The sequence below is a fragment of the Tamandua tetradactyla genome, chromosome 15 (assembly GCF_023851605.1).
Source record: "Tamandua tetradactyla isolate mTamTet1 chromosome 15, mTamTet1.pri, whole genome shotgun sequence".
Lineage (NCBI taxonomy): Eukaryota > Metazoa > Chordata > Mammalia > Pilosa > Myrmecophagidae > Tamandua > Tamandua tetradactyla.
Window position 1 is genome coordinate 45,845,094 of NC_135341.1, and position 20,042 is coordinate 45,865,135.

At 37.3% G+C, this 20,042-nt stretch overlaps 1 protein-coding gene across 9 annotated transcripts in view; it reads left to right on the plus strand.

The window, feature by feature from the left end:
• Window positions 1–20,042, plus strand: part of ULK4 (unc-51 like kinase 4) — a 749,242-nt gene that overhangs the window by 544,908 nt on the left and 184,292 nt on the right. For 8 of the 9 annotated variants that reach the window (XM_077129714.1, XM_077129713.1, XM_077129706.1 and 5 more), the window contains one exon: window positions 16,060–16,226. In XM_077129714.1, the coding sequence (XP_076985829.1) occupies window positions 16,060–16,226 (167 nt within the window). Of the gene's footprint in view, window positions 1–16,059; window positions 16,227–20,042 lie in introns of those variants that run through there. The other variant, XM_077129715.1, reaches the window with a different exon arrangement.

Here is a 20,042-nt window from a genome sequence, read left to right on the forward strand (position 1 = left end):
TACATTTTAAGTGTGTTAACAACAGCATTTGGTTGGGTCTTTCCTTTTCATCAACTTTGATAGTATCTTCCTTTTTAATTTAGTCCATTTTCATTTGATGAAATTATTGATATGGTTGATTTTAGGTCTCCCACTCTGTGGCTTCTTTTCTATTCCATGAGTTTCATGTTCCTTTATTCTTCCTTTCATACTTTCTTTGGGGGTTAATCAAATATTATTTTAAAATTCCATTTCACTTTCTCTATTGACTTTTCAGCTATACATCTTTTCATATTTTCGATCTTTATTTGCTTTTAAGAACTTTGATCATCAATTTGCCAAGGTGTGGTCTAATTTATTTCGTTCTTGTTTAATGTGGGCTGAGCTTTGTATTTATAAGTATATGTTTTTTCACTAAATTTGGGAAACTCTAGCCTATTATTTATTTAAATATTTTTTTCTCCTCCATTCTCTCTTCAAATATTAACCCCCCCCCCATCCTCTCTCTCTTCTCCTGGAACTTCAGTCCTTAGATATATGAAATATATATAATGTGAAGTAATTTATTTGATACAGTGAGGTATCAAATACCACAGATGATTGAATCTCTATATTTTAAATTTTTTTGCATTGGATAATTTCTATGGATCTGTCTTCAAGCTTACTAGCACTTGCAGTCTCTATTTTGCTCTTAACCCAAGCAGTGCATGTTTCACTTCAGATAATGTACTTTATAGTTTTAGAATTTCCATTTGGTTTATAGGTTTTGTATCTCAGAGTTCTGATCTGTTAATTCATTGTGGTCATATGTTTTTGTCTTTGAATATATTTTCATTAGCAGCTTTAAAGATCTGGGTCATCTTAGCATCTCCGTTTACTAGGAATTTTTCCTGGTTCTAGGTTACATTTTTCCTGCTTTTTTGCATGTGTAATAATTTTTATTGCATATTGGCCATTGTGGAAGCTAGATTGTTGTAAGTCTGAATTTTGTTGTCTTTCTTTAGAGAACATTGATTTCTTTTCTGGCTGTCATTTAATTTACTCTGCTGAAGGCAAGTAATGGTGGATGATTCCCTTGCTATAGCAAGGTCTAAGCAAATACTCTCTTCTTGTTCTCATATGCTGTTGGGTATAATTTTCATTATGAATTTTTTAAATGATTAACCACCTTTGAATTTGTAGAATAAACCTTTATTTGGTTATGTTGTGAAGTTAGTTATGTGACAGTTGTTTCTTGGGCACCTACAAAGAGCCGGACACTGCTAAACCTGAATGATACAGGAATAACCCAGTTAGGTTTGCTTCCTGCCCTTGTGGAATTTATGGTCTAGTAGGAAAGACAGACATTCATCAGACAAGGGCACTCACTTGACTGGGGGACAAGGAGACAATTAGAACTCCCGGAAACTTGAGGAGGAGTGAACAGGGAGGAAACCCAGAGAAAAGGGGATGCCATCTAAGCCGTGGGAAGGTATCCTTTCCAAAAAGTCAGTGTGTCAAAAGCCTAACACATTGAGAGGTCAAGTGTGAGGAGATAAGGAATGAATATTATGCTCCTCTGTGTTTAACCATGTTTCCTCATTTATTTTTCTCTATGTTTATTTCTTCCAGAATCATCTTTTACAATTATATTTAAGTGAGCATTTAGAATTCCCTTTTATGGCTTGAAATGATTTTATTGTGACTTCAAATTTTTCAGAAATTTGATATATAAAAGCTGCATATCAAATTCTTTCTTACTAATATTTATTTTCTCCACAAAAGAAAAAAACAACTGGAAGTAAAATGTGTTCCCTGCTGATTGTTATCATTTACTTGACAGCACTGTTGCTGAATATATAATATTGCTCTGCATCTCCTGCAGGATCAGCTCAAATGGGCTTGCTCTGTGAGTGGCACCTGTTAATTAACTAATGCAGAAGGATGCTTCTGAAGTAAAAGACTGTCATGGGATAATAGACCTCCTGTATACAAATGAATGCTAAAATAACTTTTGCAAAATAATATTTTAACCAAACATATTTAGTTTCAAAGTAGAATACCTTGGTTCCATGAGAAGTTTCTGTCCCTTCTTTTTATTTTCTTATTTTTTTTAACTCTTCATATTTCTTTAGGGATGTGGCAGACCATTTTCTATGTGAATCCTTCCCTTTACCTTTCTTATGCTTTTCTGTTCCTATTGAAATCTTTTTTAAAAAACTGTGTTGTTAAAATATATTTGTTTTTTGTTATTTCTTCCTTTTCACTTTTCAGTCATTTCACTTGCAGTAAAGCCATCTAGCATAGTGGGTAATAGCACAGACCATGGAGGCAGGTGACCTTGGCAAAGATACCTTACCTCTCTGAGCCTCAGGTTCATCACCTGTGAAATAGAGTTGTGGAAGGGATATTGGTTAATATATAAAGCACTTAGAATCCTATATGGCTTACTGTTATAAACAACATTGCAAAGACTATAATTCCAAAAACAAGTCAACTTTCTCTGGGTTGTGAAGGACAGAGTTTTTGCTATGCAAATAACATTAGACCACAAGCTCTTTTAGTAGCAACACCACTTTTGCATCTACCATAATAAGCATTATTAAATGAAAAAAATTGTGCCTGGTGCACAGTTAGAGAGACATAAAAATTGTAGCTGTTAATACTCTTTCCCTGCTCTGCCTTATTCCAATGTCTAATGTCTAGCTTTAGATATTGATTTATAAATGATAGTTTGTTACCCTGCATCTGTATTGAAAGCATATGGAAACAATTCTGTGTGATTTTGAGAGAAATAGTATGATTCACTTGCCACATATTCTGACTTATAATTATATAACATATCATTATTTATGAAATTATGAAATATCTGAAAAAACTTCAGAGATCACAAAGTGCTCCTTCTTCATTCTCAGATGAGGAGATCCAGGCTCGGTAAAATGGAGTGAGTCGTCCATGGTTCCTCAGGTGGAGGCAGAGCTGTGGCCAGTGCTTCTCTAGACTTTCAGTCCATGTGCTTTCTATTCCAAGATCCCTCCTTCTGTCTGCTAGAATTTAAATTATGCACTTTTCTTCCCTGTTTCAGGCCCACGAAAAATGAGGCAAATACTAAACTTTTCCCAAGAAACAATGTAGTGAATACAGAGTATCTCCTATATTATTGAATTAAATTAAGTTCTCGGTCCCTCTGTTGGTGCAGATTTGGAGGTGCATCTTTTCACTAGAAACAGTGGCTGAGGACTACATGATAAAGATGACAGACTAGGCCAAGGCAACTACTTTTGCTCCCTTTCTGTATTAAATCACCACTGTCATTTACCTATTGCCACTAGAACAGATTATCACAAACTTAGTGTCTTAAGAAAACATAGATATTTTCTCTTTAGTTTCTGAAGATCAGAAGTCTAAAATCAAGATGTCTACAGGTCTGCATTCCTTCTGGAGACTTCAGTCTTGGAAATCCAAACTGAAAAGCTTCCAGAGGCCACTTTGATACCTTCCTTGTATCACTCCAACCTCTTGCTTCTGTAATCACTCTGATAGTGCCTTCCCTTTATAAGGACTGTTGGAATTTCATTGGACCCACTTGGATAACCCAGGAAAATCCCACCATCTCCAGATCCTTAATCATATCTGCTGAGCCCCTTCTGCCATATATGCCAACAGTCATAGAGTCTAGGAATTAAGATGTAGACATTTTTGGTGAGGAGCAGGTGTTGGGAAGCATTATTCAGCCTACTGTACTACCAGAGCACCATTAAAACAAGAGTCAAAGCTTCTAAATTACAAACTCCAGAGAAAACAAAAAGTTGTCCAGGAAAGGAAAAATAATCATAATTTTCTTCATGATTTAGTAGGGAATCATTTTTATATAATCATAGCAATGTTATCACTAGATATAAATCTGATTAAAATAATACATAACTACTTAGGGAGGAGAGAAGATGCGAAGTGCGTGTATGTGCCATGGAAGTGGGAAAAGGGAGCTGCATCTTTAGCCTTCATGGTGGGAAGTCAACAGACAATGCCTATAACTCAAAAAATCTTGAAGTAGAAATGCAAATATGTTTAGAGAAAGAGAGGTAAATATAATAATATAACAATAACAACAAAAAAGCAATTAGAAAGAAAGGGAAGGAGGGAGAGAAAATAATACGGAGAGTAAGAAAGGGTATTTTAGAAAATCACTAAGTAACTGGAAAACAACTAGAAGACTACTAGCCTGTTCCACTAAAAGAAGATTTTAAAATATAAGTGCTCTCAACCCATTGTGTTGGTTAAGACTCTTATCCACACGTATCTGAAACTTAAACAAGCCAAGTGGAAAGGAGGATGTCTTACGAGTGAGAGAAGATCTGATGAAATTCAAGGCAAGAACTTGGGCCACAGGAACAGCTGGATTCGGGGCCTAAACTTGACCCATGAAGCCGCCTCCTCCAACTTTCTTTTCTTTGGCCATCACTTGTCCTTCCATTCTTGTGGTAGCCTTGCTCCCTTGCTCCTCAACCCAGGAGATGATACATCACCATGGCTAATCCCAAGTTTCAAATATTAAAATATGCTTCTCGGAGAGATGCCACTTTCTCCTTCCCTGTCCCATTTCTAGAACTTCAGAGGGAAGAAAAGGATTGATGATGGCTGGAGGAACAAAGTCACCCAGAATATGCAGGATGTACAGAATGGCTGCTCTACAGTAACCATGGGAAATCTGAACTTCACAATTTCTCCCTCTAGGGATTGGTTAAAAGTATTGTAAAATTGTGTTTTTAAAATGGATCACTATGCAGTCATTGAAAAGAATGAGATAGCCCTATATATATGGTGTGGTAAGATGTCTCGATATATTATTTGCTGAAAAAAGCAAGTTATAGAATATATTCCATGCATGTATGTATGTGTATATTTGCATGTACTTCATATGCTTGGAAAAATGCATGGCAAGCTCTTATTTGTGGTGAGTTTCTATGAAACAGGATGTCGGTGAACTTTTATTTTTTATATTATACATTTTACATACAAACATTGAATTTGTAAAGTATGGGAAGAAAAAAATGGGAATGTGCCTATAATAAACATACTGCTTTTATAAAAAATGAAATGGAAGAAATCTTTACCACTTTGATTGCCTACAGGATAAAATCTAGTGTTCCATCCTTTAAGAGTCTTAGGAATCTGACCGCAGGTTCTCTTTACCCTCTGTTCTTGTTTTTCTCCTTCACAGGCCCTATATGCTAGCCTACCCACAATTGCCTGAATACAGCATGTTCAAATTCCAAATGAAAATCTCTTTCATGTTTATGGTTCAAGTCAAGTATGCTATTCCCCCTCCCTTCTGCCTGTCCAAATCCTGGGGTCCTCCAAAGTCCACCTCACACCCTCCTTCCCCGCAAGTGCTTCCCCTGCGCTCCCATTCATCATCTCCCCTGACTAATAACACCAAGAGGACATACTATTCTGTGATCTGTTTCACATGGGTATCTTCACATGGGCCCTGAAGAGAGGACTATTATCTTAGAATTTTGTAGCTCCCTTATCGTCCATCATGGTGAAATTTACATTGTAAATACTCAGTGCATTATGAATGAACCACCAGTGAATGAATGAATGATACATGTTTTTGTCCCCCTGTATGTTTACTTACCCTCTCAGAGATAGATGGCAGAGGAGGGAGAAAGGTAAAAACGGAGGATTTTGTGGGGTATGGGGCTTCTCCAGCTCAGGGCCTTACTATTCATAGGGGCTTCTTCATAATTCGGCTGTTCTGAATTGAAGTTGGAATTGAATTACACAACATTTTCAGACTTTCAAGGCAGGCTCCAGGCTGTGTTGCTGTGGAGGGACCATGTCCCTCCTGAGACGGTTTCCTTCCCTACACCGCCACCAGCCCCTCTTCCAGCACTTTTCTGGGCATTGAGGCTATATTATCAATCCATTCGTTCTGTAACCATTTAGGAATTGGGAAGTGACTTAATGTACCTGTAAGTTAATAAGTAAAATTTACTATCCGAATTAGTCACAAACACACTGTGTATTACATTTTAGATTTGAAATCAGCATCCATTTCCTTTTCTTAGAATCTCACTTAAAAATTGTTCCAGATAAATTGGTTAAAATTAAACTCCTCCAGCTAGCTCTGAATGATCAAACTCCATGTATCTTCAGTGAGTATATAATCCCTGAAGTATTAAAGGTCTCCTTTTGGGGATTTTATAAATGAGTTGTTCTATCCAAAAGTCTTATTTCTCAATATGCAAGTTAGGTCTCTCTTTTGGCCACATAGACATAGGTATACATGCTAATAAAATTCAGGGACTCTTCTTAAAGCAGAGAAGAGTCTCCCTAGGATGGGAGAGCAGGATAAATAATATACTTGGAATAACTGAATACAGCGTTCTCCTCTATCTGTGAAACTACGTGCTTAATTGATTCTGTGCTAGTCATAGGAGGATCCAGGCGCCATTGTGGGCTCAGTGGTGAGATGGGTGAGTTTGTTCTTAACATATGCTCATGTGTAAAGTTTTCTTGGGAAAGTGATTCAAAATAAATGTTCTGAACACATAATCTTTTCAGGTTTTCAGAAGGAAAAATCCTTAAAACGTTAACCTCTGTCCTGTTTGAGGACTCCCCAGCCTGTGATCCATGAGGTTCTTTCAAATTAAATGTTTGCTGGGTTTTTTTTTGTTTTGTTTTGTTTTGTTTTCAGCAGAATTCACACTGAATTGTGAATTGGTCATACTCATCAAGTTAAACCTGTTTAATGTCCCTTCCTTACCAGGGAAGGCCAAACTCCCATGGACCCCTGGTGCCTGGGTAAGGTATGGGCATGAGACATCCCTTGCCCTGTCTTCTTTAACTGAAGAGTGGGAAGCAAAGTACCAACCCAGACAGAGCACAGAACTGGAAGTGCAAAAGCTCAAGGAGGATCAAAGCCAGGGAAAGGTGATGTCCTGCTATGAGCCCAAGTGTAGACATCCATGGCTCCGCAAGCAATACCTATGTCAACCTGTGCAAGTGTTTCAGACACAAGCTTAATGAGGCTGGAACTTCATAGGCGAAAATCTTGCTGAGATAGTCCAGTAGCCTTCTAACCTCATGGACATTTGAACATGGTTTTGTGTGGGGTCAGTTCTATTTGTGGTGGCTTTTGTTAGCCTTTGTGCAAAAGAGCTTACATGTGGTTTGGATGCTGTGGCTCAAACTCCATGGTCCATAGATATCTCCAGTTACCCAGTCAGTGTGCCCAAGACAGGCATTGCTACATTCACCCTCCCCTTCCTATTTAAAAGCGAGCTTAACTGATTTAATGTGGTTTGGGTAGTTAAGTGCTGGTCAAGTTGGAAAAGAAAAATTCCCCCATATTGAATTTCACAAATACATCACTTTATACTCCTCTTCTGGATTTTCTGTTTAGTTGACTTTAATGAACCTTGGTAGAAACATTTGCATGATGTTAAATATAAAATTATCCAGGAGCACAAGTAGGAAGCCTCTTGTGCTGGTTTGAAGCTGTTGTGTACCCCAAAAAAGTATGTTCTTTAATCCTTATTCAATATTGTTGGAAGGGACCTTTTGATTAGGTGGTTTCTATGGAGATGTGTCACCACCCATTCAAGGTGGGGTTACTTACTGGAATCCTTTAAAAGTCAACACTTTTGGAAAAAGCTTTAGAGCCCACACAGCCAGAGACCTTTGGAGATGCAGAAGATGCCCTTGGGGAAGCCTTATGAAATGAGAAGAGAAAGCTAGCAGACATTGCCAAGTACCTTTCCAGCTGACAGAGGTATTCCGGACCCATTGGCCTTTCTTGAATAAAGGTATCTTTCCTTGGATGCCTTAGTTTGGACATTTTTATACCCTTAAAATTGTAAACTTGTAGTAAATTCTCCTTCTAAAAGCTGTTGCATTTCTGGTATATTGCATTCTATCAGCTTTAACAAGGAAAAACAGGGCAGGCAACGGTGGCTCGGTGACAGAGTTCTCACTTGCCATGCCATAGACCCAGGTTTGTTTCCCGGTGCTTACCCATGTAAAAAAACAAGCAAACAAAAAACCACCTCTATTTAGGGGGATTGCATTTGGATTTAGAGTGCTGTATTCAAATCATTAATGATATATATAAAGTACTTTTTAAAGTTTGGAAGTTCAAAGTGTACTCATACTAGCTCTCTAATCCAACAGATTTTGAAAAAGTAGTGATATAATAAGGACACAATGAGCACAGCTGGGAACAACAGCTCATGCATATTAATATTCCCAGAACATTAAACAATGGAAGATAAGTTATGGGGATGGCTCCTTTAGAGATTTGGTTATAATTGATACAAAATAATTCTCAGATATTTTTGATGAGTTGATTATAATTAATGCAAAATCATTCTTGAATTCTTTGACTTAATGAATTTTTTTTTTAAAGATGCTAGAATGTACTATTAAGAAGTTATTCTGATGGTATTTGACCAGGACAGTGGGGAATATTTGAATACTGTCCCAGATGTCTTTGTACCACATCTCTGAGGTCCATGACAGGCAAACAAGGCAGAGAAACCCTTTTTACCACATTGGTCCATGTGGAGGGTTCCCTTTAGACATACTTCCTTGTGGAAACAAATTTGACTATGACCTTCCTGAATATTTGTCTCAGTGTTTAAACTTTAGCTTTGTATCTTAATGCTCTCTTGCAAGAAAATCCACCTTCTTTCCTTCAGGCAGACAGACCAACTAGCACCAACCAAAGAGGCAAGAGACACAGCAAGGGATTGTGCAGGAGTTTGGAGCAGAGCTGACCTACGTCACTGCATCTCAGATTTGGTCAGCACTCAAGAGGAGAGAGAGAGAGGGACAGAGGAGGAAAGGGAGAAAAGGAGGGGGACAGAGGAGTGCCATATTGTCACCAGCCTTCTTAGTGGAAGAAGAGGAAGGTGAGAAAGAGCCTTATGCCTTGTCCAGGGACATTTTAATGCCTTGGATGTTTCACTTTGGAGAACAGGGCCCTGGCAGCTGGTGGTGTCAGTGTTATCAGTGTTATGCCAGAGAGATTCAAGCCCTCCTGCTTTCCAAGCAGACAGTGTTTCTTAACCCTTGTTTGGGGAAAATTCTGGAGAAAGCATGGTAATAAATGTTTCAAAACCTGCATGGTATGGAAGAAAAGGCAAAGGGGAAGATCTAGCAACCTTAAGTCTGATTTCAGTCCTGATGACCTAATGTTTCTACCAGTGAAAACCATTAGTAACCTAGAAAGTGCCAAATAAATGAACTTTTTTTCATTTTAGTCATTCTTTGATTCCATGGCATTACATTCTCATGATTCTTTCTCTAATATATTAGCACCTTTGCCTCTAACTAACTCTTTTATAAATCTTGGCTCTGCCTGAGATCCAGTCAGTCCTCAGTCTTTGACTCTGTGCCTCTTTAAGTGTTGCTTGTCCTTGGGAACTTTTCTTCTCTAGTCATCTCACACTTCTCTTTTTCCAGGCTTGATTGCTACCCAGTTTCTAGACTTTAATCTCCAACAGCCTTTGAGCATTAGCAATTTGAGTGCCCTTCTGTTCTCTCAGATTCACCATATCTTGAAAGTTCACTTGTAGGTCCAAGAAAACTTACTTGCCTATTTATTCCAGAGAAATTATAGTTCCTTTACTGACTCTTTCTGGCCTCACACTACTGTTACCAGGAGGTTACAAATCACGCTCGTTTCATAATGTTCCTGCCTTCTTCCTTTGCCTAGTACTATGACTCTGCACCTGGTTAGGGCATGACTGCAGCGGCCTCCTTTTCTTGATTCCCAACTGGGGGTTTCTAGAGACTGCAATGTTGACAAAAGTGCTTGGACTTTGGAATTATATTCAGATTCAAATTACTTCTTTGACTCGTTCTTACTTTGTGACCTTTAACTAGTTACTGAAATGCTCTTGTTTTTTGCTTTCCCATAATTAAATGGTGCTATCACCATCTACCTCACAGAATTATCATAGAATTCAAGTGAAATAGTAAAGTCAAAGAGCCAGTTAAAGGCCCAGTGCCAGTGCCATAGCAACTATTAAGAAAATGTTAATATCATCCCCATGCAGGCTGTTCACATTGCTTCATTTATCTTACTCAAACACTGTCTTTCCCAGCCTAATTTTTTTAGCCTGCATTTCTTTAATTATACTTTGTATGCATTACAATGTGCAAATCCTGTATGTACAGTTCTGTGGTTCTGAAAAATGCATACACTCCTGTAACCCACGCCCCATTAAAATGTAGAACATTTCTATCATTCTAGAAATTTCTGCCATGCCACTCTTCCCAGAAGCAACTATGCTTCTAATTTCAATCAATACACAGTTTTCTTTTGAAAATATATAAATGTTTACATGAAATTTTATTCACGAAAATGTATAAATCTTTTTGTACAATTGAGTTTATACACCTCTTTTTATTTCTGGCTTCTTTCGCTCAGCATTATGCTTTTGAGATTCATCTGTGTTGTTGTGAGAGTTCTTCATTTGTTCCTTTTGATTGCTGAGTAGTATCCCATTGTATGAATAGATCTTAATTTGTTTTTTCATTCTCCTGTTGATGTACACCTGGTCTCTTTCTAGTTTGGGGCAATTTTGAATACAACTATGATGAACATTTCATGCACAAATATTTATGTGGGCATATTTTTCATTTCTCTGGAATGAAGAACCCTAGGAGAAGAATTGCTCAATAATATGATAAATGTATATTCCACTTTACAAAAAACTGCCAGCTATTTTCTGTTAGCAATGTATGTGAATTCCAGTTGCTCCACATCCTTACAATATCTGACATTGTCAGTTTTTTCCATTCTATAACCTATTTATTCTGGATATAGGTTAATTGCATCCAGAACATATAAAGAGAGTGTTCAACTCAGCAACAAAAATACAGACAACCCAGTTATAAAATGGGCAAAAGATATGTGTGTGATGATATCTCACTATGGTTTTAATTTGCATTTCTGTGATGACTAATAATGTTAGCACTTTTCATATGCTTATTGATTGTTTATATATTTTGTCAGCTGATTGTTCAAGTCTTTTACCCATTTGTTGCATAGGATTGTCTTTTTATTGAGATATAGAAATTCATTATATATTCTGGATATAAGTTAATTGCCAAATCAGTGCTGCAAATGTTTTTCCCAGTCTGTGGCTTGCCTATTTGTATTTAATGGTGTCTTTTAATTTGCAGAAGCTTTAATTATTGATGAAATCTAATTTATTTCTTTTTCTTTCATGATCAAGCCTTTTTGATTCCTAAGAAATCTTGTCTACCTCATAGGTGCAAAGGTCTTCTCTTACATTTTCTTCTATAACTGTTGTGGTTTTAGCTTTTATGTGTAGATCTGTGCTTCATCTGAAATTAATATTTGCGTATTGTATGAGGAAAGTGGTCGTATATATATAAAAATATATATGGATATTCAGTTTTTCCATTCACTATTTCTTGAAAATAATTCTTATACCTAATAAATTCCCTTGTTGAAATTTCTGTAACCATTTAAGTCTTGGTACATTTCTGAACTATATTTCTCAACCAGGAATCTATTTGTCTGCCCTTTTGCCAATAGCACACTGTCTTGATTTCTGTAGTTTTATAGCAATTCTTGAATTCATATAACATAGGTCTTCCAACCTTCTTTTTTAAAAGTGTATTTAACTATTTCCATATAAATTTTCAGATAATCTTGTCAATTTCTATTTTAAAAAATACCCGCTTTTATTAAGAAATCCTAATATCTTGTCCTGATATTAAAAAATGTGATATTAAAAAGCTTTTAAAAGTTTAGAAGGAAAAGACAATGACTTGCTAGAGAAATGGGAAAAAGATATGAGCAATCAAATTACATACAAATAAGTGCAAATGGTACTGAAATTGCATATATAAGAAATGTTATGAGCAAACAAATTACATACAAATAAGTGCAGATGGTACTCAGATTGCATATATAAGAAATGCAAATGAAAATTACTTAGAGATACTATTTCTCAATTATCAGATTGGCAAAAATTCAAAAGTTTGAGAAGAAACTATGTTGGCAGTGCTGGTGAGAAACAAGCATTCTCATTCCATGCTGGTGGGATATAAAATGGTTCAACTAGTATGGAGGAGAATTAGGCAATATCTAACATGATTTCATGTACATTTAATCACTGACTAAGCAGTCCCTTCCTGGGATATGTACTTAAAGGTACTTGTGCAAAATATCTTTAAGATACGTTTTGAAAAATGTATATACTCTAGTAACCTGGACCTCATCAAAATGTTACAAAAATAGGCAAATTTGTTTGCAAAGTATAGCAAAAATGTGACCTTGCCCTTTTCATAATAGGAAATGATGGAAATAATCTAAATTCTTTTAGTAGCAGAGTAATTGAATATGTCTATGGTACAGTAACAAAATAGAGTACTATGTAGCCATAAGGATATATATTTGGGTGTGAGTGTGTGTGAGTGTTTGTAAGGGAAAACCACAAAGTACTAGACAATGTTTATAGTATATTATCTTTTATGTACTCAAGATAGGAAATATGAACATGTTTATATTTGCTTTCATTTCCAAAGAGGCATTCATGGAAGAACAAATCAAGACTTTAAAAGAAAAAAAATTTACTACCTAAAGGGAAAAGATGGGGACAGAGATGAAAGTATGAGTTATCTAAATGTATCTTCTTTTACAATTTAAATTTAGGACCATAGAAATAGTATATATAATTTAGAAGCAAAGTTTAGTTCAAAAATATTGTAAATCTGTTAATAAGATAAAGCCAATAGAAATACTTTAGGTGACCTTAAAACACTTTACCATACATTCCTAGTGGTATATATCCTGTGGGGGTAAAAAAGAGCCCCAAGGAAATCCTTAACTGTATTTAATGGCAGTATTGGTAGAGTGATTCTAAAACACACACACATATATGTATATGTAATAAAATGAACCATGTTAAGTAATCATGTTAATATTATTGGAATCCAAATTTTTTAGTTTCATAGAAAAGAAAAACATGAATGAAATCAAAGGCATTAAAGCCTCATAATCTTGAACTTGAATTCAAAATATCTGTGTGGACTTATTTTTCTGTGTTTAAAAGGTATATGCATCCTATGTCTGTCTACTGAATCAATGATGCAGAAGCAATCAGTACATCTGGTGTTCAGATCGTGACTGTTTCCCACTAAGAGAAACTAGAACTCTTTGGAGAAGTAGCCAGTGCTGGGGGTGAGGCAGGATTTCTGTAAGATTAACCTGGGGTATATTATCGTAGCAGAAGCAAGGAAGCTTTCAAGACTGCTAGGTTTAGATCACAGGAATACAAGATCCAACTTGAATGCACTCTCCATGGCCAAAGTTGGGACAAGTTGAGCATAAAAAAAGAATAATGATTGAAATCAATTGAAACCCATAAAATATATCATCTAAAAATCCATCATGTTCATAATGCCATAAAATGGACTCATTTAATAATCTTGGTAGTTTCTAGCCACCCCCCAGCTCCCTCCACCTCGGTCACCTTTGGTAATTGCTTACCTTCAAACACCATTGTTCTGAAAACTGATAAATGGCAGGAGGGACTCAAACATTTATCTTGCCTTTCTTTTACAAACAGTACTTTACAATAACCAAATAACTGATAAGGGAGGGCTCTTTATAAAAGAAAACTGGCTACAAAGTACAGAAGAAATGATAAAATTTAATGCCATACCTAATGAAACAATGTGACTAGACAATGGTCATCAGTAGGTAAGATTTGATGGGGAACTTTATAGTGGAAGGATTAGGCAGACAATCTCTGAACCCACGTATCAATTTTAACATCATTAAGGGTAGAACAGACAGGTGGTATGTGCTTCCAGGCAGATGTAGTAAGACACGCACAACACCCAGACTCACTTATGACATATAATTACCAAAAGAATTGTGCCTGAATTAAATTGAGCCTCTAGGTCTTACTACCAGTTTATAGGGAATGCAGGGATAGAGGAAAACACTACAAGAAAATCTATCAGAGAAATGTTCTAGTTTCTCCAGCAAATGAAGAGCATGAAAAGTTGCTGGTGGGAGGATAACTGTTAGAGATTAAAGGGGACTTAGGGGCCATAATTAAATGGAATTCTATCCTGATTCAAACAAACTAATTGAGCAGAGACTGTTTTGAGACCATTAATGAGTTTTGAATGTAGACTATATATATTAAGTATATTAAGACATAATGTTAGTTTTCTTAAGTGGTAATGGCTTTGTTTTATGTTTATAAAGAGTCTTTATCTGCTATACTTATATGGAAGTGTTTACAGGGGAAATAAAATGTCTGATATGTTTTAATACTGAAAATAATGCAGAAAAGAAAGAAAAATGCAAGATGCTGATAGTTGTTGAAGAGGGTGATGGGGGTTCATTATACTGAAATGTTTTATAACTTTCCTCATTTTAAAGAAAAATAAATATATATATATATATATATTTTATATAAGAGATAGGCCACTTCCAGTCATTAAAATGTGCTCTGCTGACATGACCACCATTGTGAAGAAATACTTTTTTATCCCATGCTTTATTTCTAATCTCATATGAGCACCTGAACCCAAGGGCTGATATCTTCAGTTCATAAACTCAGAGCCTGGCACTTGTTGCTTTTTTTTTTTATCATAGTAGACTGGAAATATTTTCAGTCCCAGCGGAGATTTGATCGCATTCATCATTAGCTCTCCTTCCCTGAAGACCGAATGAAGGTCAGGAAATACACCATTGCCCACCAGCTGTTTGCTCTGGATCTAGCAGCGTCTAGATGAGTGTGCAGGGGTCTATCTCTGCCATGCAAAGAGCCACATCCTTCTCTGCTGTCCTCTTAGCTGGACTTGATGAGGACTGGCCTCTGTGTACCTGCAATCAACTACCCAATGAGTCATAAAGCAATCATGAACCCCCAAAACGCAAACATCTCTCGCAGCATGTCTCTACCAAATACTGCATTGTTAAGCCCTTCTCCCCTGTCTGCAGCTCACAGATGCCAAGTGCTGACTCACATTATGCCAAGGAGTGATATACTTATAGCTTGTCGTAATACTTGCTTTTCTGCATTATATGTCATTCATGACATGTAATGTCAGACCTTGTCATTTGATAAAGAAATTTTGCCGATATTTCATTCTACTTTCCCTCCAAATATAATCAGCTTTGTGGCTCAGATTTCTTAGTTTTTGTGTGTGGTTTTTTGTTTTTTTTTTAATTTCTTGACAGTTCTGTGATTTGTACCTGTTTTTACCAATTACCACAAGGAGTGATGCCTCTGTCATTTTGGTGTCTTTTCTGCCTTTTTTGACAAATTTAATTACTTTTGTACTCTAAGCACTATTTTGCTCTTGTTCTAGGGAAATTAGATTGGTTTACTGGAAGTGACAATGCACATCATTTGGAAAAGAAGCCAAAGCTGTGAAGTCTATGCTTGGCAGAGTTTCCATCCAGTTAATAATCTGGGTCCTAGGGGGGGAAAATTCCTTACCATGCCTTCCCCCCACACACACACACAACTGCTTGTGTGAAATACTCTGATGATTCCTTTATTTTTTTAAGACACTCCGATCCAGGATCTACCAACATTTAAGATTCTGTTTGCTATTTAGGTTTATAATAATATTGTGTGTTATATTTTTACCACATTTATATCTGATTCAAGTTTGTGAATTCAAGATTAATGCTACATAATAGTAACAATAAAAGTGCCAACTTAAATGTGAAGACTGATGCCTCCAAAAGGTGAAAATGTGCTTGGTGACAAAATACCAGACTGGTGAAGACTGACTGCACTGTGTGTGGTTTCAGGAGCCCTTGCAGCAAAATCACCTGAGGAACTTGTTTAACAGGTATATTCCTAAATCTCTTTCCAGGTTCCTTAGGAGACTCTTTGGGAGTGAGACCTGAAAAACCTGAATTTCAGATAACTTTTCCAAGTGGATTTGGTGCAGAATAAAGTTTAAGGGCTACTTAGAGTTCATGCAGTGCAGTGTAAGATTGCCTGTTCTGCTTGATTTATATGACACCTTATATTTTAAATTTATGATTAATATTTTTTCCTTCTCCATGTTATCTCTTAGGACTCGTCAGTCATGTCTGTAACCTGTTCACTGAAACTGCCACACTGTGCCTGGATGTGGACAACAAAAGTGACAATGAAACAGCAGCCGCGCTGCTCTTTTCCCTGCTTGATATTTTGCACGGCATGCTGACATACACATCCAGTATTGTACGGCTGGCTTTGCAGGTAGAGGAACTCTTTTCCCATGTCTTAAGCAACCCTGTTTTCCTATGTCTTAAGCAACCCTGCTGCATGTTGTGCTTCCCCTTCAACCTCTTCTATCTAAGCTTTCACTAACACATCTTTATTTTGTAAAAGAACATATGCATTTCATTGTAGAGGAACTATCAATAAGCTATCTTTGGGTGACCAATGTCAAGAACAGATCACAAAATCTAAATGGAAAGCAGGGAAGCCCTATTAAGCAAAGACTTAGCAAGGGCAGTTGGGCAGCTACTCCTGACTGAGAAGATGCACCTTGGGTCAGCCAAGCAAGTGTGCAATTTTTCATGTCAACAGCTAGCCCACTGGCCCACTCTCAGCAGGATGAGTTGGCTTGCTATGAACATTAGATGGAGATTTTATTCATACATACTCACATACTACATATGAGTGTGTGCGTATGCACCAAATGCATGCACACGTACATACACACTCATATACATATGCAACACATAAACTCTCTTTCTTGCTTCCCTATATAGCCAATAACATGGAATGGTGAGATGGTTTTGGAACTCTAGAGGTATATTCAGTGTCTATAAAAAAATGTCAATTTAACCCACATAGTAACTTGGATTTACTTATATCATGCTCTGTGGAAGGAAGGGGATGCAGGTTGATTACTTTCCATATTAGGTGTTGGTGCCTCCACATGCCTAATTCATTTAATGCTCTCTCTAATCAACTGAGTCATGTGAAGAGCACACGGCCAATATGAATTCATTGTGAATTATATCAAATAATAGCAGCCTGGTTTGGATAGATGCATAAGACACAACTGAAGCCAAACTGTGTTTGATACTTTGCAAGATGTCACAATAGCAGAGCCAAGAATGGATCCTACCCTGGTTTATTCTCTGCTAGTCATCATTATGAAAAATGGTATCTTCTGGCCACAGTGAAGCTGGCCTGATATTTAGTTAGTCTAATATGTTTCAATAAATAATTCTACAAAAACTGTAGATACTTCATATGTTAAGTACTTATATAGGTAACAGATGAAAATATCGAAACTACCTGTTTTATTTATTTACTCATCTATAATATTAACAGTAAAGAATTTAAGTACAAGAGGAGTCCTGAATGGATTTCTCTTAGCTTTTCATCTCTTTTCTGATAAGTCTCTTTCTTAAGAGAACGTTGTTTCTTATTTTAGATTTCAAATGGTAGTTGTATATAATTTTCAAGATGCAGTAGGTAGTATCACCAAGACGTCTTGATAATAGCCTGTAAAAGATTGTCTTGTAGCTTGTCAATAGTAGGATCAGAAGTTAAAGAACTCCAGAATAGTGGACCTCCCCCTTTATTACAAATAATTAGGTAGATATTCAGAGGAGTTTTAAAGAAAGCTCCTTAATACAAAATTTTTCTCATTCCCTTTTTTTTTTTTTTTCAATTTTTCTAACATGCCAGTAGATTACTTTTTTTGGTTTTGTTTACTTCCATACTACTGTATTTTTACTGCTATCATCTTCCTGAATCCTCCTCATAATATCTATCACACACTGCTTTTGGTGTTGACTTTGGACTTTGATCTCCATGATACCTGGTGTCAATTTGAAAGAAGTAATAGTCTGGAGACTGAATTAGAGGAAAGTGTTGGGAAAAGAAATGGAGTGTGCATCAAAGACACATCCTCCTGAAAGACTGAGCTATCAATACTTTCCAGACCCTTTTAAGTCTCCTCTAGCATTTGTAAACCTGCTCTATACTGGGGGCTCTTCTGCATTCAAAATCTGTGTCTACTTCTAAAGGGAGTTTCTCTGAAGTAGAAGGGCATTCTTTGGGCTCAAGAATTGAGAGGTGCCAACATTTAAAATGATAATAGTGCTCAGATTTATGAAGCACTTTTTCTTTTCGTGGAGGATGGTGGTATTGGGATGCAGGAATGTACCCTGGGGAGTGGGGGGCAGCAGGTATCAGAGTCTTCATCAGGCACTCGGTTTCTACTCCCCACCCCGTTCTGACCTCTGAAGGAGATGTTGTTATGGAGCAAAGGCTCCCAAGGCTCGCTGTCCTGCTAGCACAGAGGCCAATATTATGACATCAGGATTTTGAGGAAAGAAATAGTTTTATTGCAGGTTCAGTCAGCAAGGAGACAGGAGGCAAGGTTCAAATCTGTCTCCCCAATCTGAGAACTATGGGAAGTTTTGTGGAAATGGGAGGTGAGAGGTGGGGACAGAGGTGGGGAGGTTTGATTTGGCTTGGTTAATTACAGAGTTTTCCATATGTAGCAGAGTGGACTCCAGGTTTTCCTTATTGAAGGACCTCTTGCATTTGATTTGCTTCCATTGTTTCCCTGTCCTTGTAGTCTTGGTTCTGAGGGAGGTGACCTTTGTTCCTGATATCTCGAAGTTCATCTAAAGGACAGAAGTCTGTGTTGTGTTTGAGTTATATAGCTTGTAGTCAAGCTTGGCTGCCTGCAAAAGAAGCTCAGGAAGATTTGTTATATAAGAATTTCTGCTAAACTATTTGTAGCTTGCCCATGGTTTCAATGTCACTGCAAGAAACAAGTGAAACGTGGAGGCAGAAACAACATGCTGGAGAATCACTGATGTAGTGGGGCATGTAAGCTTTGCAGACCAAAATGCTTTTAATTCAAATCCAAGCCACACTGCTTTCCATCTGTATGACATTGGACAAGTTACTTCATCTTTCCAAGTGTCCATTTCCCAATCTGTAAAATAGATATAATAATAACTATAAAAAATTAATTTTCATGAGAAAATAAAATATAGGTACATATATATAAATGTAAAATATCTGAATGTACTTACCTGGTTCAGGGAAGGTAGCCACTAATTGCTGCACCATTACCAGTATCAAGAAGAAAGACATTTGCTCTCCTGGTTCCTGGGAATTGTTACCACGCACCAATCACAGTGGGCAGTGAGTTCTGAAAAGAAGTCAGTGGGACCAGAAGCAGAAGCAGAGGACCTGGATAGAACTGATAGTAGTGATGTCATGGCAGAGACAGGGGCTACTCCCTCCCACAGGGACCCCATGCAAACTGCACCCAGAGGGCTTTGAATTTGGATCATGAAACTGACCTGAGGGATTGTGGTGGTGAGCAATTTGGAGGGAGGCCTACAGGAGAGGCAAGTCTGGGTCTTTAACTTTGTTTCTCAGTTTTTGTACTTATTCCTGTGTACGTGCAGGAATCCCTTTGGTGCACAGAACTTTGACTGTGGTCTTGTAATTCTCTGAGAAAAGCTGCATTTCTCGTGCATCCGGGTGTGTAATGCTCCAGCATTTCCTTTCTGGAACCCTTGGCAACTTTGCATAGAGGTAGTGGTAATAATGCTGGTATGTGGATCAGGGCCTGGATGTGTCTTAGTGACAAGAACAAATGATCGTGTGTGGATCTTGGATGCTCTGGAGGACCACTGGATATCTGGGCGCTGTGTGCTTGCTTTTGTGGCCCCTGTTGGCTTGCTTATATGTGTTTGGACTGCAAGCTGTGGCATCATGCCCCATGACTGCTGTTCTGGGTCTTGATTTGCATGACTGCCTTATCTCTCCCAAAAGGGGATCTGCCTACTCTGAAGAATGTCATGGTTGAAAGGCTGATATTCCACCTCAGCTAGTGCTTCAGGAGGCAAGGGATCAACAACCAAGATTCAGAAAAGATTCAAGTCTCTAGAATAGGGCTGTACATTTGTTTTGGAGAGGAAATTTACCTTTCTGATAAAGTTATTTGGTGAGAGTGGGGGTGGGGCTCCAAGCTGATTGCTTTTGTTCCCTTTAGCTGTTTAAGCTTTAACATGTTAAAGACAGGTG